Raw genomic sequence first — 18543 nt, 5'->3', positions numbered from 1 at the left:
CTTAGGTTTTTGCTTTTGTTATCACTTATTTATTATGTCTTTCCAAATTCTGATCAAAAAAGTCACTTCACATTTGAAAAGAATTAAAGAATGACCCAAGAAACAGATGGATTTTATAAGGGCTAGTTGAAGATTGTTTTGACATCAACTATTTCCTTCAGAGCATTTTTCTCAATCCTTTTAAGCTAAAAGGCTACCTTGTAAATATCTTGGATATGTGTTATTAATGTTTTGGAAGAATCACTTCTCTCCAAGCAGTCTAATTCTAGAGTTCTAAAACCCAGAAGAGAGAGTTACGCCTATACAATATTATAGGTGTCGTGTGTTCCAGAATTCCGATGGTGAAAAATGTCAGTATTCCATCAGAGGGATGATGAATTGAGAAGTGCCTTCCCACTCTCTGTGGTTTCCATGGTACTGATTGTCAATGCCTTTTGTTGTAGGCAGAATACTTCTATGAATTCCTGTCCTTGCGCTCCTTGGATAAAGGCATCATGGCAGACCCAACTGTCAATGTCCCTCTTCTGGGAACAGTGCCTCACAAGGCATCAGGTGGGTGGTCTTTGCCTCAGAGAAAGGTTTATGCTTAAAATATAATAGTGGTGGGAATACTATTTTAGATCCAAATGTCATCCATCAGAGAGATTACAGGATGTTTTCTTGAAGACAGCTATTGATTTTAGGGCAAATCAGTTGTTATGTCCCAATTTCCTTTGGACAAAAGATTAGGATAGGCGTGAAGAAATGGAAGTTTTAGAATTTCCTAAAAATTCAGTTCATAAATGATTCCAGATTAAAAAAAGAAAGTCACTGTATGAAATATACTTGGCCAACAAGTGCTAATTAATGTAATGCATATAAGTGTGGCAAAGATACAAACTAAGTGATTGAGAGGGAATGGGATAAATCAAGAAAAATTTCCCCTAAATGAACATTGTATTAAATAGGAATTCGAAGTAGAGAAGAGAAATGCAAAAGTGGGAGAAAAGGGTTCAGTCTTTCAGACCTAATCATCCTTCTTTGCTTAGAAAGTATAGTATGCAGTTAGGTATTTAGAACTTTTCAGCTCACAAAGCACCAATTCTTACATTATCTAATTCATGTTCTGGGAGAGAGTCAAGGCTTGAATTACATCTCCATTTTAAAAATTAGAAAATCGAGGCTTGTGAGGTTTAACTGACTTTCCCAAAGTCATATATTAGTAGTAAGTGGCAGAGCTGAAACTAGAGCCCAGGTTTTATGACTTTTAGAAAAATACAGAGATCTCTTATGTTAACATGTTCCAATATTTCCTTCTGCCTTGAGTCTATTTTTTTTTCATAATTGTAGTAATATTATATATTGTTTTTACATGATGTTTTTCTGGCTTTTAACATTTTACCATAAGCATTTTCCCATGTCATTGCAGATTTTTCCGAAAGTTCTTAATGTGCTTATAATATTCTATTTTATGAACATACCATAATTTATGTTCCCTTATTGTATGTTATGTAGATTGTTTTTAGGGTTTGCATACTAAAAATATCACAGTAACCATTCTTTTTTAAAGTAATAGATGGTCAATACACCACGACTGTCAATATAAGGCCCTGCACAGAATGGGCATTCAAAAAACACTTGTTGGATTAATGTGTGTAGCAGAATCTTAAAGTTCATCGCATTATTTTTTTTTTTGAAAAAATATATTTTTAAATTTTATTTTATTTAACTTTATGATATTGTATTGGTTTTGCCATATATCAAAATGAATCTGCCACAGGTATACATGTGTTCCCCATCCTGAACCCTCCTCCCTCCTCCCTCCCCATACCATCCCTCTGGGTTGTCCCAGTGCACCAGCCCCAAGCATCCAGTATCCTGCATCGAACCTGGACTGGCGACTCGTTTCATATATGATATTATACATATTTCAATGCCATTCTCCCAAATCATCCCACCCTCTCCCTCTCCCACAGAGTCCAAAAGACTGTTCTATACATCAGTGTCTCTCTTGCTGTCTCGTATACAGGGTTATCGTTACCATCTTTCTAAATTCCATATATATGCATTAATATACTGTATTGCTGTTTTTCTTTCTGGCTTACTTCACTCTGTATAATAGGCTCCAGTTTCATCCACCTCATTAGAACTGATTCAAATGTATTCTTTTTAATGGCTGAGTAATACTCCATTGTGTATATGTACCACAGCTTTCTTATCCATTCATCTGTTGATGGGCATCTAGGTTGCCTTCCATGTCCTGGCTGTTATAAACAGTGCTGCGATGAACACTGGGGTACACGTGTCTCTTTCCCTTCTGGTTTCCTCAGTGTGTATGCCCAGCAGTGGGATTGCTGGATCGTAAGGCAGTTCTATTTCCAGTTTTTTAAGGAATCTCCACACTGTTCTCCATAGTGGCTGTACTAGTTTGCATTCCCACCAACAGTGTAAGAGAGTTCCCTTTTCTCCACACCCTCTCCAGCATTTATTATTTGTAGACTTTTGGATCGCAGCCATTCTGACTGGTGTGAAATGGTACCTCATAGTGGTTTTGATTTGCATTTCTCTGATAATGAGTGATGTTGAGCATCTTTTCATGTGTTTGTTAGCCATCTGTATGTCTTCTTTGGAAAAATGTCTATTTAGTTCTTTGGCCCATTTTTTGATTGGGTCATTTATTTTTCTGGAATTGAGCTGTAGGAGTTGCTTGTAGATTTTTGAGATTAGTTGTTTGTCTGTTGCTTCATTTGCTATTATTTTCTCCCATTCTGAAGGCTGTCTTTTCACCTTGCTTATAGTTTCCTTTGTTGTGCAGAAGCTTTTAAGTTTAATTAGGTCCCACTTGTTTATTTTTGCTTTTATTTCCAATATTCTGGGAGGTGGGTCATAGAGGATCCTGCTGTGATGTATGTTGGAGAGTGTTTTGCCTATGTTCTCCTCTAGGAGTTTTATAGTTTCTGGTCTTAGGTTTAGATCTTTAATCCATTTTGAGTTTATTTTTGTGTATGGTGTTAGAAAGTGCTCTAGTTTCATTCTTTTACAAGTGGTTGACCAGTTTTCCCAGCACCACTTGTTAAAGAGATTGTCTTTAATCCATTGTATATTCTTGCCTCCTTTGTCAAAGATAAGGTGTCCATATGTGCATGGATTTATCTCTGGGCTTTCTATTTTGTTCCATTGATCTATATTTCTGTCTTTGTGCCAGTACCATACTGTCTTGATGACTGTGGCTTTGTAGTAGAGCCTGAAGTCAGGAAGGTTGATTCCTCCAGTTCCATTCTTCTTTCTCAAGATCGCTTTGGCTATTCGAGGTTTTTTGTATTTCCATACAAATTGTGAAATTATTTGTTCTAGCTCTGTGAAGAATACGTTTGGTAGCTTGATAGGGATTGCATTGAATCTATAAATTGCTTTGGGTAGTATACTCATTTTCACTATATTGATTCTTCCAATCCATGAACATGGTATATTTCTCCATCTATTAGTGTCCTCTTTGATTTCTTTCACCAGTGTTTTATAGTTTTCTATATATAGGTCTTTAGTTTCTTTAGGTAGATATATTCCTAAGTATTTTATTCTTTCCGTTGCAATGGTGAATGGAATTGTTTCCTTAATTTCTCTTTCTGTTTTCTCATTATTAGTGTATAGGAATGCAAGGGATTTCTGTGTGTTGATTTTATATCCTGCAACTTTACTATATTCATTGATTAATTCTAGTAATTTTCTGGTGGAGTCTTTAGGGTGTTCTATATAGAGGATCATGTCATCTTCAAACAGTGAGTTCTCATTATTTTGTTAAAATAGTTTCTTAGAGGTAAAATTATCGTGTCAAAAGATATGAACTTGAACTTTTTATAAGGCTCTTGGAACAAATTGCCAAAATCCCAAATTACTTTCTGCAAAGATTGCACCCATTGGTACCCTGGCTACCAGTGTGGCAGACAGCCTGACTTATTGCAGTCTCATCAACATGGGTTATTAATCATGTTAGCTGTTTAGCTGGCTTAAAAAGTGAAAAGTGGTTTCTCAATGTTCTTTTAATTTGATTTTTTAAATGCCTATTGAGGTAGGAGACTATTTTCTTGTATTAGACAATGTAAAATGTCTGTACATTGTGCTCATTTTTTGTGGTTCTTTTCATTAATTTGCAAAGCTCACTGTGCCGGGGTCCAGCTCCGGTAGATCCAGGGAATTCGAAGGGGAGACGACGTCGGTGATCAGGAGACAATAGCTTAATTAAGTGTTAATTAGAGATATAAAGAGTGGTTAAATAGGGATAGCTCAGTGAAAAAATTCAGTGGAGAAAAGAGGCTGAATAACTTGGTTTACGCGGAAAACTCAATAAAACTCCAAGACAAGGAGTTTGCAGGCGTCCTCCCATTCTCCCGAAGTAGAGGAGACACTAAGGCCTCCCCGGTCAGATCTTAGAAGCCCAGGCAAAATTAGTAGGCTTGGCGAGCCTCCATGCTCCAGATGTGAATTCAGCCAGAAGGTGAGAGAAAGAACAACATGGGGAGACCAAGCTTCGGTGAGCAAGGCCCGCACTTTATTTTCCATAGTAGTTTTTATACCTTAAGTTGTGCATAGAGGATAATGGGGGGAGGGGTAGAGTCATGCAAGGTCAGCAGTCTTTGATCCTTATCGAAGCCAGGCTTTCTTCCTACAAACTTATCATATGCAAAAGTTTAGGTGATTTACATCATCTTCTGGCCAGGAGGCCTGTTAACATTTTATGACCCTTTCTTCAGAAAACTTATTTTTCTCTAAAGGTGATTATTCTAAAGTCAGGCGCCACCCTCTGAAAGCATTAGATAAAGTTGCATTCCTATAGGGCAAAAATGTGGTGGGCTATAACAAGAAAAGAATTAACTCAAGGGTCCAAGGTCACAAACATTAAAGCTACTACTTACATTCCTATACACCAACTATATTAATCAATACACTCCCAGGGACACAGTAGGTAAGGGATATGGAAACTTAGCAGCAGACATTGGCCCAATAAATGAAAACCCTTCACCAATATAATTTCTAATCAACCCACTATACTATACTAATAATCTTCTAACTGCTCAAAGGAATCTGTATTTAGAAAGTTTAGAACATCTCGTGCCTCTCACGGTTGGGAGGCTGTGAACAATCACATGTGGCCGGAAGAACCTGTTCAGGCAGGCTAGAGAACTTCCAAAGGAGTTTGTGAACTAAAACACTCTTGTCACGTCCAGGAACTTTATTAACTGGAGCTGTAAGTTAACTCTTTTTCAGAGAGAGAGAGGTGGTGGGGGACAGTTCCCCATAAAGTCAGAGGTGTAGGTGAGAGCACAAAGCAGTAAAGTAGGCAGACTCTGGTTTTGGGGGTAGATGCTCGAGAATTGCCAGGGGGACTCCTGAGGCTCAATCCCACCTTTGCGTATGCCGAGCCTCCTTCCTCATGACCTTTGCCACAGGCGGAGTTCCTCACGCTGGCTCCCGGCATCACTGTAAAGTATTTGTAGTTTTTTTCAACTTATCATTTATATTTTTTTTTTTTTTGAGGAGGTTTAAAATCCTGTGTGGTCAAAACTATCTTTTCATTTGTGATGGATCGCATTCATTATTTGTAGACTTTTTAATGATGACCATTCTGACCAATGTGAGGTGGTATAGTTTTGATTTGTGTTTCTCTAATAATTAGTGATGCTGAGCATCTTTTCATGTGCCTGTTGGCTGTTTGTATCTCTTCTTTGGAGAAATATCTGTTTGGATCTTCTGCCTATTTTCTGATTGGGTTGTTCGTTTTTTTGATATTGAGCTGTATGAACCTTTTGCATATTTTGGAGATGAACCTCTTGTCAGTCACATCATTTGTGAATATTGTCTCCTAGTCCATAGGTTGCCCTTTCATTTTGTCTATGGTTTCCTCCCTAGGGAGCTCATTTAAATTGGTGAAACAGGAAATCAGGCACCCTTACAGAGTCCATTTTCAGGTTGTGATTATCTACTACTTCCAAATGTATCTGTATTGATGAATCCCAGCACTGTAAGAGTTGGGGATTAAATAAGCACAGAGTTTTTCTAATTTTCTGGCATAGGCGCCCATGTGAGTATAGACAGGAAGAGTGAATCTGAGTTTCTCGTGGGTCATCACAATGCTGCTGCTATGACTCACGGCCCTCTCAGAGGATTTGCTTCCAATCAAGATGGAAGTTCCCATGAAGGAAAAGGCCTTGGGTTCCAGAGGTACACTCACCTGAGGTTTATAGCCCCAAGGATGTGAATATCCCTTTCCAAATACAGGAAAACCCCAATTCTGCTCAGATGATCATGCTTGTACTATTGCATACTGCTGCATCATGGAGACAAGAAAGTTCTTAGAATATGACCACCAAATTCTTAGAATAGGGCGTTACTCAGTTTTGTGCCATGTCAGTTGATGTTCTTTTTTGGTCAAAGATAATTTTCTATAAAATTTTTCTTGATATTTTTTGATCTTTTAAGAAGTGATCAGGAATAAGATAAATATACAACATGTCTCTCAATTTCCATTTTATATTTTTGAATTTTTCCTGCATCTTTTTCTGTTATTAAAGAACTGCAAACTCATTTAACCCTTTGAAAATGCATTAATTAAATTAATTGCACAGTGACACCTGTTCAACTTAAATTAATCTTGTATCTTTGGATTTCTAATCAAATGCTTGTCTCCAAAATCTTCCCAGCTTTATTAATTTTTTGTGTCTGCTGGAAAAAAAAAAGCTTACTGAAAATCTACTTCTTGGGATGTTGAAACTGTAAGGTTTTGAATATATATTTCAATCGGTTACATTTAGAGAAAACATCATTTACTGATAATTTAGAATCTTTATAAATCAAATGTAGAGGAGAAAGTGGATGATGCATTAGACAAGGTGAGACTAAAAAGAACAAACCTTCTGGGATGAGGCGACTCATGCATATGTATGCATGCACACACACATACACTTTACACAGATAACCTCCCCTCCTTCAGTTCAGGTCAGTTCAGTCGCTCAGTCGTGTCCGACTCTTTGCGACCCCATGAATCACAGCACGCCAGGCCTCCCTGTCCATCACCAACTCCCAGAGTTCACTCAGACTCAAGTCCATTGAGTCAGTGATGCCATCCAGCCATCTCATCCTCTGGCGTTCCCTTCTCCTCCTGCCCTCAATCCCTCCCAGCATCAGAGTCTTTTCCAATGAGTCAGCTCTTCACATGAGGTGGCCAAAGTAGGTTTTTGGAAGCAGATGTAGGATTTTTTTTTTGCAGAAATGCAGGTGCAGGAAGTTTATGGGAATTTTAGTCCATTGCAGGGCATTATTCATTGCCTCATTAAGCTCAGTACCCCCAGCCTGAGCAATGAGGGTAACTTGAATTATTAAAAAGTAATCAAATCAGTGTGTCTTGCTCCTAAGCATCCAGGTAGCATTCATTACTCTGCTGGTCTGTTTAATATCTTCAAGCTGCTAAGGTGTTCTTTTCTCCTACAGACTCCTATGTGCCTAAGCATTGCATGAAATAGAAAACTCTTGATCTTTAACAGTTAGGAAGTGCCTGCCTTCTGGCATCAGAAGGGAACAAAAAGAGGAAATACAAACTGGATGGTCCAGTAAAATACCTGAGTTGGATAACAAAAAACATTTTCCATCAAGCCAAGGCTTGGCCTGTTGGAACACTCTGTCTCTGTCATCCCATGAAACCAAGGCAGCAGGAATGTTTCTCAACCAAGACCATCAGGAATCCAATGAGTAGGAACTGTCATATAGGTGTTAATGCTGGGAGGACCATCTTCTTCGCAGTGACCCCTGTTCTGAGCAGAAAGTGAAGCCCAGAGTAGATGCTCAGTAAGTATTGCTGGGAGAATGAATGGCTGTCAGCACAGCGTGGAGCATGGATGACTACTTGTGTTGAATGATTTATATTCATGGAGCAGCATATAATCATGTGATATTGAGGATGAGCTCTGGCCTAGCCTGCCTTTCTCATTTCTTCCTTTGTTGGGAGGCAGTGGCTTGCATGACCAAGGCTGAGGCTGTGTGAGCACTGTGCCTGTCTCAGTGTAGAAGAGCTATTTAATCAGAATAAGTTTGTTGTTTATGTCTATAGAAGAGTTAGTTTGTGTGCAGTTGGTGGCACATCAGTGTGTACTTGAATGCCATGTGAGTTATGTTCAATCTACTTGAGTTTTTCTGAGTTGTTCTAATTTACCCTGGTCTCGATTATACAACCTAGATGGCACTGGAATTCACAACATCTGACCTCATTTCCATCTAGCTTTCGGTAAAAGGGCTCTCTATTCATAGGCTTATTGCTGCAAAAGCACATGGTAACTTTCACGTTTCTGTTATTCCTTGGAAATAGAGAGCCTGTGCTGTTTCTCCCTTTGAGGTCTTTTTCTTTATGCGTGTGTTTTTTCTGAGTGCACATTGTTCATATTGTACTCTGTCTCCCACTGCCTAAGGGGTATTTCTGTCTCTTTCTGTGTATGTGTGCAGGTGTGCACATGTATTTGTGCAAGTGTGTGTCTGTGTAAAGGTATATGGATGTCTCCCATAAGGTATATCTTTGTTACTGTCAGTGCCTAGTTTGTGACAATGTACTAAGTGCTGAGGTTATAAAAACACATACCATACGGTCCTTCCCTTTGAAAATCACGTTCTTAGCAAAGGATTTGTTGTTTGTTGTTGTTTAGAGGCTCAGTCATGTCTGACTCTTTTGTGACCCCATGGACTGTAGCCCACCAGGCTTCTCTGTCCATGGGATTTCCCAGGCAAGAATTCTGGAGTGGGTTGCCATTTCCTTCTCCAGGGGATCTTCCTGATCTAGGGATCAAACCTGCATCTCCTGCATTGGCAGGTGGATTCTTTACCACTGAGCCATCTGGGAAGCCTAGCAAGGGTGCATAATCATAATCAAATCATTAGATTATAATGCAGTTGTATACAGAGGTATATGTGAACTGATGTCATCAGCGGCAGCGGGGGATGTTAGGGAAACCTACAGAGAACAAGTGCTGTTTAATTTGGGTTTTGAGAGGTGAGCAGGAGAACATGGGACAGAAAAGAGGAGAAAGAACATTACAGGCAGCAGGATAGGTGTGCAGAATCAGGTACTGCAGACATGCACCACATGTTTGGGAACTGAAAGAAATCTATTTTGAGTTGAGCACAGGTTATATACAAGTCCCTGAAAATGAGGCTAACTAAAGTCAGATTTTGTTTTCTAAGCAAAATTCTTTGAAATATGTTTAAAAAGGTGTTCAATTATAATTCTTATTACCTGAACGGTCTTACAGGTAAAATTTATAAACAGAAAACAGGACAAGTGGAATTTGCAGAAAAGGAATAAAATTTCTATTTCACATTTCAAAACTGAAAAGTGGGCAAGTGTAATTAGTGCAATTTATACATCTTTCCTTAATTTCTACTTTTACTTTAAAAGTGAATTTATTGAAACTCATAAACTATGTATCTCCTAACCTCTGAACATTATTTCCTAGTTCCTTTCAAATCATTCTGTACTGAGGTTAACATAACAGTTATGTTTAAATGCCTCCTATATCAAAAGAGGTGAATATATATGGAAAAATATTTTTACCTAGGGTGAGAGGATTTTTCATGTGTTCATCTTTCACTGGAAGTTGAATTTGTCAGGTTGATATTACAAATATATAAATAAAATGAGCAGAATTTTAAACCTAGAGTTTATTAGATCTTTACATGATGAAGATAGAAAATACTTCATATTAATATTCATTGAGCATAATTTTAGATTGGTAAAATAATTCTTTTCTATTGATTTACTCAGAAGATGAAGATGTCACATCTTTAGTTTTCTGCCAAGATTGCCTCAGGTTTTCCTAATCAAAAATATAAAAGACTTTATTTTCCTCTATTTGCATTTGGCATAATTTTGCAGAATTATGCTAGATGTGTGAGTTTTTTTAATGACTTTTTAAAATGAAAGACATGTTTGATGGTGAACAGTAACATTACAGTTTTAACCTTTCAAATGGCAGGTCTTTCCACACCAAAAAAAAACTTTTTTTAACTACTTTAGTGTAGTATTATTGGTCTTATGGCTAAAGGAGGAGACTGAGGCCTGAGAAGTTTAACTAAACCACGTGATCCATCCAAATCAATGGATCACAGCAAGTGCAATTCTCCACCTGGTCCTTTTTAAGCATTAGACAATATGCTCAGAAGACACTTATGCATCTGTTGTGAAGTTAAAATACAGGCAAATTGAACTTAGGTTATTAAAGTTGAGACCCAAAGAATCTAGTAGTTGCAGACTCAAACATTGCAGCTACTTTGAATTCTAACCAGTCTGTAGCTTTAAACATGTATCAATGTTTGCTTTATTTTTCTAGATGTTTTAAATGATTGAAATATTTAACTGTCACAAAATATCTCCAAAATAAATCATTGAGACCTCAGTGCCACAAAAGCCTGGGGTTTTTGTCTTGTTTGCTAAAGCACCGCCACTGTTTAGAACGGTGTCGCATGGTAACATCAGTAAGTATTTACTGAATGGATGAACTCTTTGTGTGTGCTCAGTTGTGTCCAACTCTGTCATTTCCTACTCCAGGGAATCTTCCTGACCCAGGGATCGAACCTGAGTCTCTTGCTTCTTCTGCGTTGGCAGGCAGATTGTTTACCACTAGTGCCACTGGGAACTGTTTGTATATTGACTCAAATTTGTATTTATCCATTTAAAGGGAAAAATTCATCTTGAAAACTCTAAAGAAGTTACTTATGGCATGTTTTCTTTCTATTGGACTTTATATCCTCATTTTTCTTCCCTGGAATTGCTCAGAGCCATATTGTTTAGGTGGGACTATTATGGCTCAGATGGTAAAGAATCTGCCTACAATGCAGGAGACCTGGGTTCTGTCCCTGGGTCAGGAAGGTCCCCTGCAGAAGAGAATGGCTACCCACTCCAGTATTCTTGCCTGGAGAATTCCATGGACAGAGGAGCCTGGTGGGCTATACTTCATGGGATGGCAAAGAGTCAGAGACAACTAATTGACTGACACTCACTCATATTTAAGGCCAGGGAACTCTGTGCATCTTGGTACCTACACTGAACTTAGAGGCTATGTTAACTAATCACACATTTACATGAGAACCTTCCAAATTGTCTAGAAGACCCCCTGATGACTGGAGCATGTGGACATGTAGTCATAACTTAGATTTGTAAATGGTTTGCTTTTAGCACATCTGGAAATATGGACAAACTAGTAATTATTCTCAATGGAATTTCCTATACATATTATGACATGTTTTGATATTTGATATCTAAGATATGTTTTGCAACTTGACAATGCTGATAAATAGAAATGATGATGAGTTTGCATACAAGGGTCTTCTCTTCCATACCAAGATTTTGAAAGCTAAAAAAAAAACTCTGAAGTGCCTTGAAGAGAATTAGGTGGGCTACAAAGTAGAGGCTCAGTAAGGTCCAAGAAAAAGATAAACCTGAAAGATGTGGTAAGGAAGATTCTGAAAGTTCTATCTTTTAGGTTCTTCCATGTTTTTATGCCTCAGGGCAATTATTGGCCTACCCATCTGCGCAAGAGTCACGAGAAAAACACTTTATATCTGAACAAAGTGAAAATGCATTGTAGCGTTAATGACTGAAGGAAATTACCTGTCAGCTCCTTCACCTCCTTTTGAAATGGAAATACCTACAACGGATTTTAGTGTTTTGTAAACTTACATTTTCATATATAAGATTTCATTCAACCAAGGTTTTCAATGGGGACAATTTTACTTTGGAACTTCAGAAACAATTTTGTTTTTTTCTCTTTTTAGTTCTTTTAAATGGTCCCCACCCCCAACCCCTGCTCCCCATTTAATTGATTATTTGCAATGGTCAGATCTCAAGATTCAGGAAACAAATTCATGTTATTTGGAGAAGGGCACAGTAATGAACACTGACAATGCCAAAGCCTTGAGAGTAGGTTTTCAGTTGCCAAGCATGTTAAGAAGATTTTATGACCAGCTGGTGTGCAGTGCCTTACGGAAAAGAGAAGATCAGTTTCTAGCTCATTTCTTCTTATAAACCTAGGAAGAAGGTTTATAAAAACTAAGAATTTTTCTTGGCATGGTATGATTTTCCCAAGCTTGGCAATAACCATAACCTGCCATACAGAAACAAAATGAAACAATTTCATATGTATGTCTCTTAGTAATATTTCTTCTATTCATAAGGAAGAACTAGAATCTAGTGGATCAGTTTTCCCCAGTGGATATGTGATGATAATCCTGTGGATTTCAGAAATGTTATGTAGTCAGCCTCTCAGCCAATGGCTTGAGCCCATTTCTACCTAATGACTTGTGGGTACTTCACAATTGGTGGCCCTCTCTCCTCCTCTGTACAGCAACACTCTTAGTTCCCACTTTCTGTTGAGTCACACCTAGACACCCCAAGGGATTGTTCATCTCACTGAAAAGAAGGAGCTCCTGTTTAGGAACCTAAACCATTAGTTATAAGTCTATTGTGAGATTATTTCACCACAGTGAACTCTCTTCTAAATCCCTGAGATACGAACACTTCTTAATATTGACAATTAGCCTGGGGAAATACTAACTTCATTAACTTGGTCCAATGACTAGGGTCTAGTCTGAGTTGTGGTGTATTTCCAAAGGAGATATTTTGTCACTTTCAAGCATAGACAGTAAAAATAAACCAGTAGGGGTGTTGCTTATAGAGCTTTATTTAATGGATTCTGGAATGTTGATTTTTAGCTCTTTTTGAATTATATGGAGGCTGGTAAAGATGCTCATACAGTTTCTTTTCCTAATTAATTAATTAATCTATGCTACCTATTTGCACCTTTACTTTTCAGAGAAAATTTTACCATCTTTTTTTCAAGATGGTACAAGTTCAGACTATGAACAGAATATCTTCAGTTTTATATTAGTAGGGTACAAATTAAGGAGGGTCATTAATTCTTTCTCTACCCAGCATGATGTATATGTTCTGGGGAGAATGCCCAGATAATCAAAATATAGCTCTTACTTTAGTGGAGATACAAGAATGTCAAATAACGGAATGTGAACATTTTTGTTTTGTTCTTTGCTGTCTTACTGAGGTGTCTGTAAAACTGGAATCAACTAGATAAACCGTGTCTCCATACTTCCTTTTTCTTTAGTTGTTCAGGTTGGTTTCCCATGTCTCGGCAAACAAGATGGAGTGGCAGCATTTGAAGTGAATGTGATTGTCATGAATTCTGAAGGCAATACCATCCTGCAGACACCTCAAAATGCCATCTTCTTTAAAACATGTCAACAAGGTAATCAGTGATGGTGATTCTAGAGAAGACATAAAACTTCCAGGTGTGATTTGGACAAAAAAATTGTAGCTAGGTAGCTAGATAATTATTTTGTATAATTATAACCACACCAGTGGGAGGAGGGGCTGCTAAGTGCAGGGTCCAGTAATAGTACTAAGATAGACTTGTTCTCGGAGAAGGCAATGGCACCCCACTCCAGTACTCTTGCCTGGAAAATCCCATGGATGGAGGAGCCAGGTAGGCTGCAGTCCATGGGGTCGCTAGGAGTCGGACATGACTGAGCAACTTCACGTTCACTTTTCACTTTCATGCATTGGAGAAGGAAATGGCAACCCACTCCAGTGTTCTTGCCTGGAGAATCCCAGGGACGGGGGAGCCTGGTGGGCTGCTGTCTATGGGGTTGCACAGAGTCAGACACAACTTAAGTGACTTAGCAGTAGCAGACTTGCTCTACTTTGACCCCACTCAAAATTTTAGGGACTCCAGTACCCTTCAAAATGCTCTGTCTTCCACCTCTTTCTCTCCCTATTCCAGTATAGTCTTGGGAGTCCTCAACCTCATAGCAAGGTCACCAGTCATCACTAGCAACTACCACTACCCATACATGCTGCCAAACACTTGATCCTTTTGACTTTCATGGAAAACAGGTCACTGCCATCTCAACAGCAATCTCTGCCAGGCAAAGTCACCTCCCACCACAGCCTGGGTAACCAGGGAAAGGGAAGGCCTGTCCCCTTCCCTATTCTGATATAAGCTCTTCCAGCACAGAATTTTAGCTCTGGAGGCTTTCAGTGCCCTAGGGATGTACCAAAAAGTCATTACCCACTCTGACAATGAATATGGAGGGCAATATCCATTGTTCTATCTCAGTGTGAATTGAAGGTCCAGTGCAGTAAATTGATAGGTGAGATGAAGGAAGAACATAAAGCTTGCTTTGCCTTCTTCCACGAGCCCCTTAACTGTTGAAAGTAGGATTGAGAGAAGCAAAGTCTTACTTTCCTGAAAACTTAAGAAAGTACAAGTGATGTAGAGAGAATGAAGTGGAAATATTGGTATTCAATAGATTACAATCGGTGTGCTGGGGAAAATGTGACCGCTAAACTCCTCGTGCTCCCTGTAATTCACTCACTATGTTTTGAAAAGTGTCTATACAAAGCTTGTTTCTCTTTGGTGAAGCTGAGTGCCCAGGAGGATGCAGAAATGGAGGCTTTTGTAATGAAAGACGGGTCTGCGAATGTCCTGATGGATTCTACGGCCCTCACTGTGAAAAAGGTAAAGAACACGGACAGCCAGCTCCCTGGCTTGCTTCTTAGTGAAATGGGTGTCACACAGGAGCCCCACATGTATTTTTAGCACATCCCCTGAAATTATCTTTCTGGTCACATTATATGGATTCATGCAGCCTTAAAAAGCCACAGGAAAGCTATTGGGAAGTGTTTCTTCTAGGAGTGGTTTTCTGTTAAATCCAATATGTGGTGACAGGCACAGAAAACTGGTGCAGTGTTGACATTCTTTGTGGCCACTTTACTCTCCTCCATCCCCCTACCGGGGCTCACTGTTATATACACTCTGCTTTGGCACAATCTTACGAAAGTTTTGAGTTTTTCTCCCTCCACTAAAATTGGTTTTAAAAAGAGTATTGTGACCAATTTGAAAGTATCTACTCCAATTAAAAGTAGCTTGAATCACAATTAAGTCTACACCTGAGTTATGAAGGTGCTCTAGGCAAAAAAGGCAGGATGAAGATCATATTTGTGTAGTAAGTATATCTGTTTCAGTGAAATTACTACTAAGAAAGTTATATGAAAAAAAGAGATGAACATGAAAATGTTTACTAATCCCATGACTGGCTGCATGCTTAGTCTTTCAGTTGTGTCCAGCTCTCAACCACAAAGGTATATAAACCACAAGCTCACATAGAATGAATTTATTTAACAAGAATAAGAAAAATATTTTTCATCTTCGAAAAAATAAGAATTTTTCTTGTTTGCATTTATTTTTTTATTTTTTGGATTAAAATATTTGATTTACAATGTTGTTAGCTTCAAGTGTACAGCAAAATGATTCAGTTATTCATACATATATATCTATTTTTTCAGGTTCTTTTCCTTTGTGTGTTATTACAAAATACTGAGTATAGCTTCCTAAGCTACAGTAGGTCCTTGTTGATTATCTGTTCTATACATAGTGGTACAAATATATAAATTCTAAACTCCAAATTTATCCCTCTCTGGGCCTCCTTTCAACCATAAGTTTGCCCTCCATGTCTGTAGGTCTGTTTCTTCTTTGCATATAAGTTCATTTGTATCATGTTTTTAGATTCCATATGATAAGCCATGCCATATGATATTTGTCTTTCCCTTCCTTCACTTAGTATGATAATCTCTAAGTCCATCCATTTTGCTGCAAATGGCATTATTTTATTCTTTTATGCCTGAGTATTTTTCCATTGTGTGTATATGCATACCATGTCTTTATTCATCTGTCAATGTACATTTAAGTTACTTCCATGTCTTGGCTATTATATATAGTGCTGCAATGAACACTGGGGTGCATGTATATTTTCAAATTCTGGTTTTCTCTGGATATGCCTAGGAGTGGGATTGTAGGATCATATGGTAACTCTATTTCTAGTTTTTTGGGGAACCTCCATACTGTTCTCCCGGAGAAGGCAATGGCACCCCATTCCAGTACTCTTGCCTGGAAAATCCCATGGACAGAGGAGCCTGGTAGGCTGCAGTCCATGGGTTCGCTAGGAGTTGGACACGACTGAGCAACTTCATGTTCACTTTTCACTTTCATGCATTGGAGAAGGAAATGGCAACCCACTCCAGTGTTCTTGCCTGGAGAATCCCAGGGACAGGAGAGCCTGGTGGACTGCCGTCTCTGGGGTCGCACAGAGTCGGACACAACTGAATCGATTTAGCAGCAGTAGCATACTGTTCTCCATAGAGACTGCACCAATTTACATTCCCACCAACAGTGTAGGAGAGTTCCTCTTTCTCCAAACCCACTCCAACATTTATTGTTTGTAGAATTTTTGATGATGGCCAGCCTGATCAGTGTGAGGTATATCTCATTGTAGCTTAGATTTGCATTTCTCTAATAATTAGTGATATTGAGCATCTTTTCATGTGCCTGTTAGTCCTGTATCTCTTCTTTGGAAAAACATCTATTTAGAACTTCTGCCCATTTTTTGATTAAGTTGTTTGTTCTTTTGATATTGAACTATATGAGCTGTTTGTACACTTCAAAAATTAATCCCTTGTTGGTGACATCATTTGCAAATATTTTCTGCCATTCTGCAGCTTGTCTTCTCATTTTGTTTATGGTTACCTTTACTATTCAAAAGCATTTAACTTTAAATAGGTCCTATTTGGTTTTGTTTTTATTTCCATTACTCTAGGGGATGAATCCCAAAAGATCTTGCTGCAGTATATGTCAAAGAGTGTTCTGCCTATGCTTTCCTTTAAGAGTATTATAGTATCTGGTCTCATCTTTAGGTCTTCAGTCATTTTGATTTTTATGTTTGTGTGTGTGTGTGGTGTTAGACAATGTTCTAATTTCATCTTTTACATGGAGCTGTCCACTTTTCTCAGGACCACTTATTGAAGAGATCATCTTCTCTCCATTGCATGGACCTGCCTCTTTTGTCACAGATGAATTGCCCATAGGTGTGCATAGGTTTATTTCTGGACTTTCTATCATGTTCCATTGATCTCTCTGTCTGGTTTTGTGCAAGTGCCATACTATTTTGATGATTGTAGCCTTGTAGTATAATCTGAAGTCAGGGAGTCTGATTCCTCCAGCTCTGTTTTTCTTTCTCAAGATTTCTTTGGCTGTTCCAAGGGGTCTTTTATGTTTCCATGCAAATTAAAACATTTTTGTCCTAGTTCTGTGAAAAATGCCATTTGTAATTTGATAGGGATTACAGTGAAAGTGCTGCACTCAATATGCCAACAAATTTGGAAAACTCAGCAGTGGCCACAGGACTGGAAAAGGTCTGTTTTCATTCCAGTCCCAAAGAAGGCAATGCCAAAGAATGCTCAAACTATCACACAATTGCACTCATCTCACACGCTAGTAAAGGAATGCTCAAAATTCTCCAAGCCAGGCTTCAACAATACATGAACCATGAACTTCCAGTTTTTCAAGCTGGTTTTAGAAAAGGCAGAGGAACCAGAGATCAAATTGCCAACATCCGCTGGATCATCGAAAAAGCAAGAGAGTTCCAGAAAAACGTCTATTTCTGCTGTATTGACTATGCCAAAGCCTTTGATTGTGTGGACCACAATAAACTGTGGAAAATTCTGAAAGAGATGGGAATACCAGACCACCTGACCTGCCTCTTGAGAAACCTATATGCAGCTCAGGAAGCAACAGTTAGAACTGGACATGGAACAACAGACTGGTTCCAAATAGGAAAAGGAGTATGTCAAGGCTGTATATTGTCACCCTCTTATTTAACTTCTATGCAGAGTACATCATGAGAAATGCTGGGCTGGAAGAAGCACAAGCTGGAATCAAGATTGCCAGGAGAAATATCAATCACCTCAGATATGCAGATGGCACCACCCTTATGGCAGAAAGTGAAGAGGAACTAAAGAGCCTCTTGATGAAAGTGAAAGAGGAGGGTGGAAAAAGTTGGCTTAAAACTCAACATTCAGAAAACTAAGATCATGGCATCTGGTCCCCTCACTTCATGGGAAATAAGTGGGGAAACAGTGTCAGACTTTATTTTTCTGGGCTCCAAAATCACTGCAGATGGTGATTGCAGCCATGAAATTAAAAGGTGCTTACTCCTTGGAAGGAAAGTTATGACCAACCTAAATAGCATATTGAAAAGCAGAGACATTACTTTGCCAACAAAGGTCCATCTACTCAAGCTATGGTTTTTCCAGTGGTCATGTATGGATGTGAGAGTTGGACTGTGAAGAAAGCTGAGCACCGAAGAATTGATGCTTTTGAACTGTGGTGTTGGAGAAGACTCTTGAGAGTCCCTTGGACTGCAAGGAGGTCCAACCAGTCCATCCTAAAAGACATCAGTTCTGGGTGTTCATTGGAAGGACTGATGCTAAAGCTGAAACTCCAATACTTTGGCCACCTCGTGCGAAGAGTTGACCATTGGAAAAGACTCTGATGCTGGGAAGGATTGGGGGCAAGAGGAGAAGGGGCCGACAGAGGATGAGATGGCTGGATGGCATCACCAACTTGATGCACATGAGTCTGAGTGAACTCTGGGAGTTGCTGATGGACAGGGAGGCCTGGTGTG

General features: G+C 38.8%; 1 protein-coding gene across 1 annotated transcript in view; it reads left to right on the top strand.

Annotated features, from left to right (window-relative positions):
* The window catches only part of WIF1 (WNT inhibitory factor 1), a 91854-nt gene that overhangs the window by 55826 nt on the left and 17485 nt on the right, over positions 1-18543 (top strand). Inside the window, exons 3-5 of the mRNA XM_005902525.3 lie at positions 444-552; positions 13131-13271; positions 14448-14543. Of these exons, the coding sequence (XP_005902587.2) occupies positions 444-552; positions 13131-13271; positions 14448-14543 (346 nt within the window). The remainder of the gene's footprint in view (positions 1-443; positions 553-13130; positions 13272-14447; positions 14544-18543) is intronic.

Source organism: Bos mutus, chromosome 5 (assembly GCF_027580195.1).
Source record: "Bos mutus isolate GX-2022 chromosome 5, NWIPB_WYAK_1.1, whole genome shotgun sequence".
In the NCBI taxonomy this organism is placed as follows: Eukaryota; Metazoa; Chordata; class Mammalia; order Artiodactyla; family Bovidae; genus Bos; species Bos mutus.
This window is presented reverse-complemented; position numbering and strand designations above follow the sequence as displayed.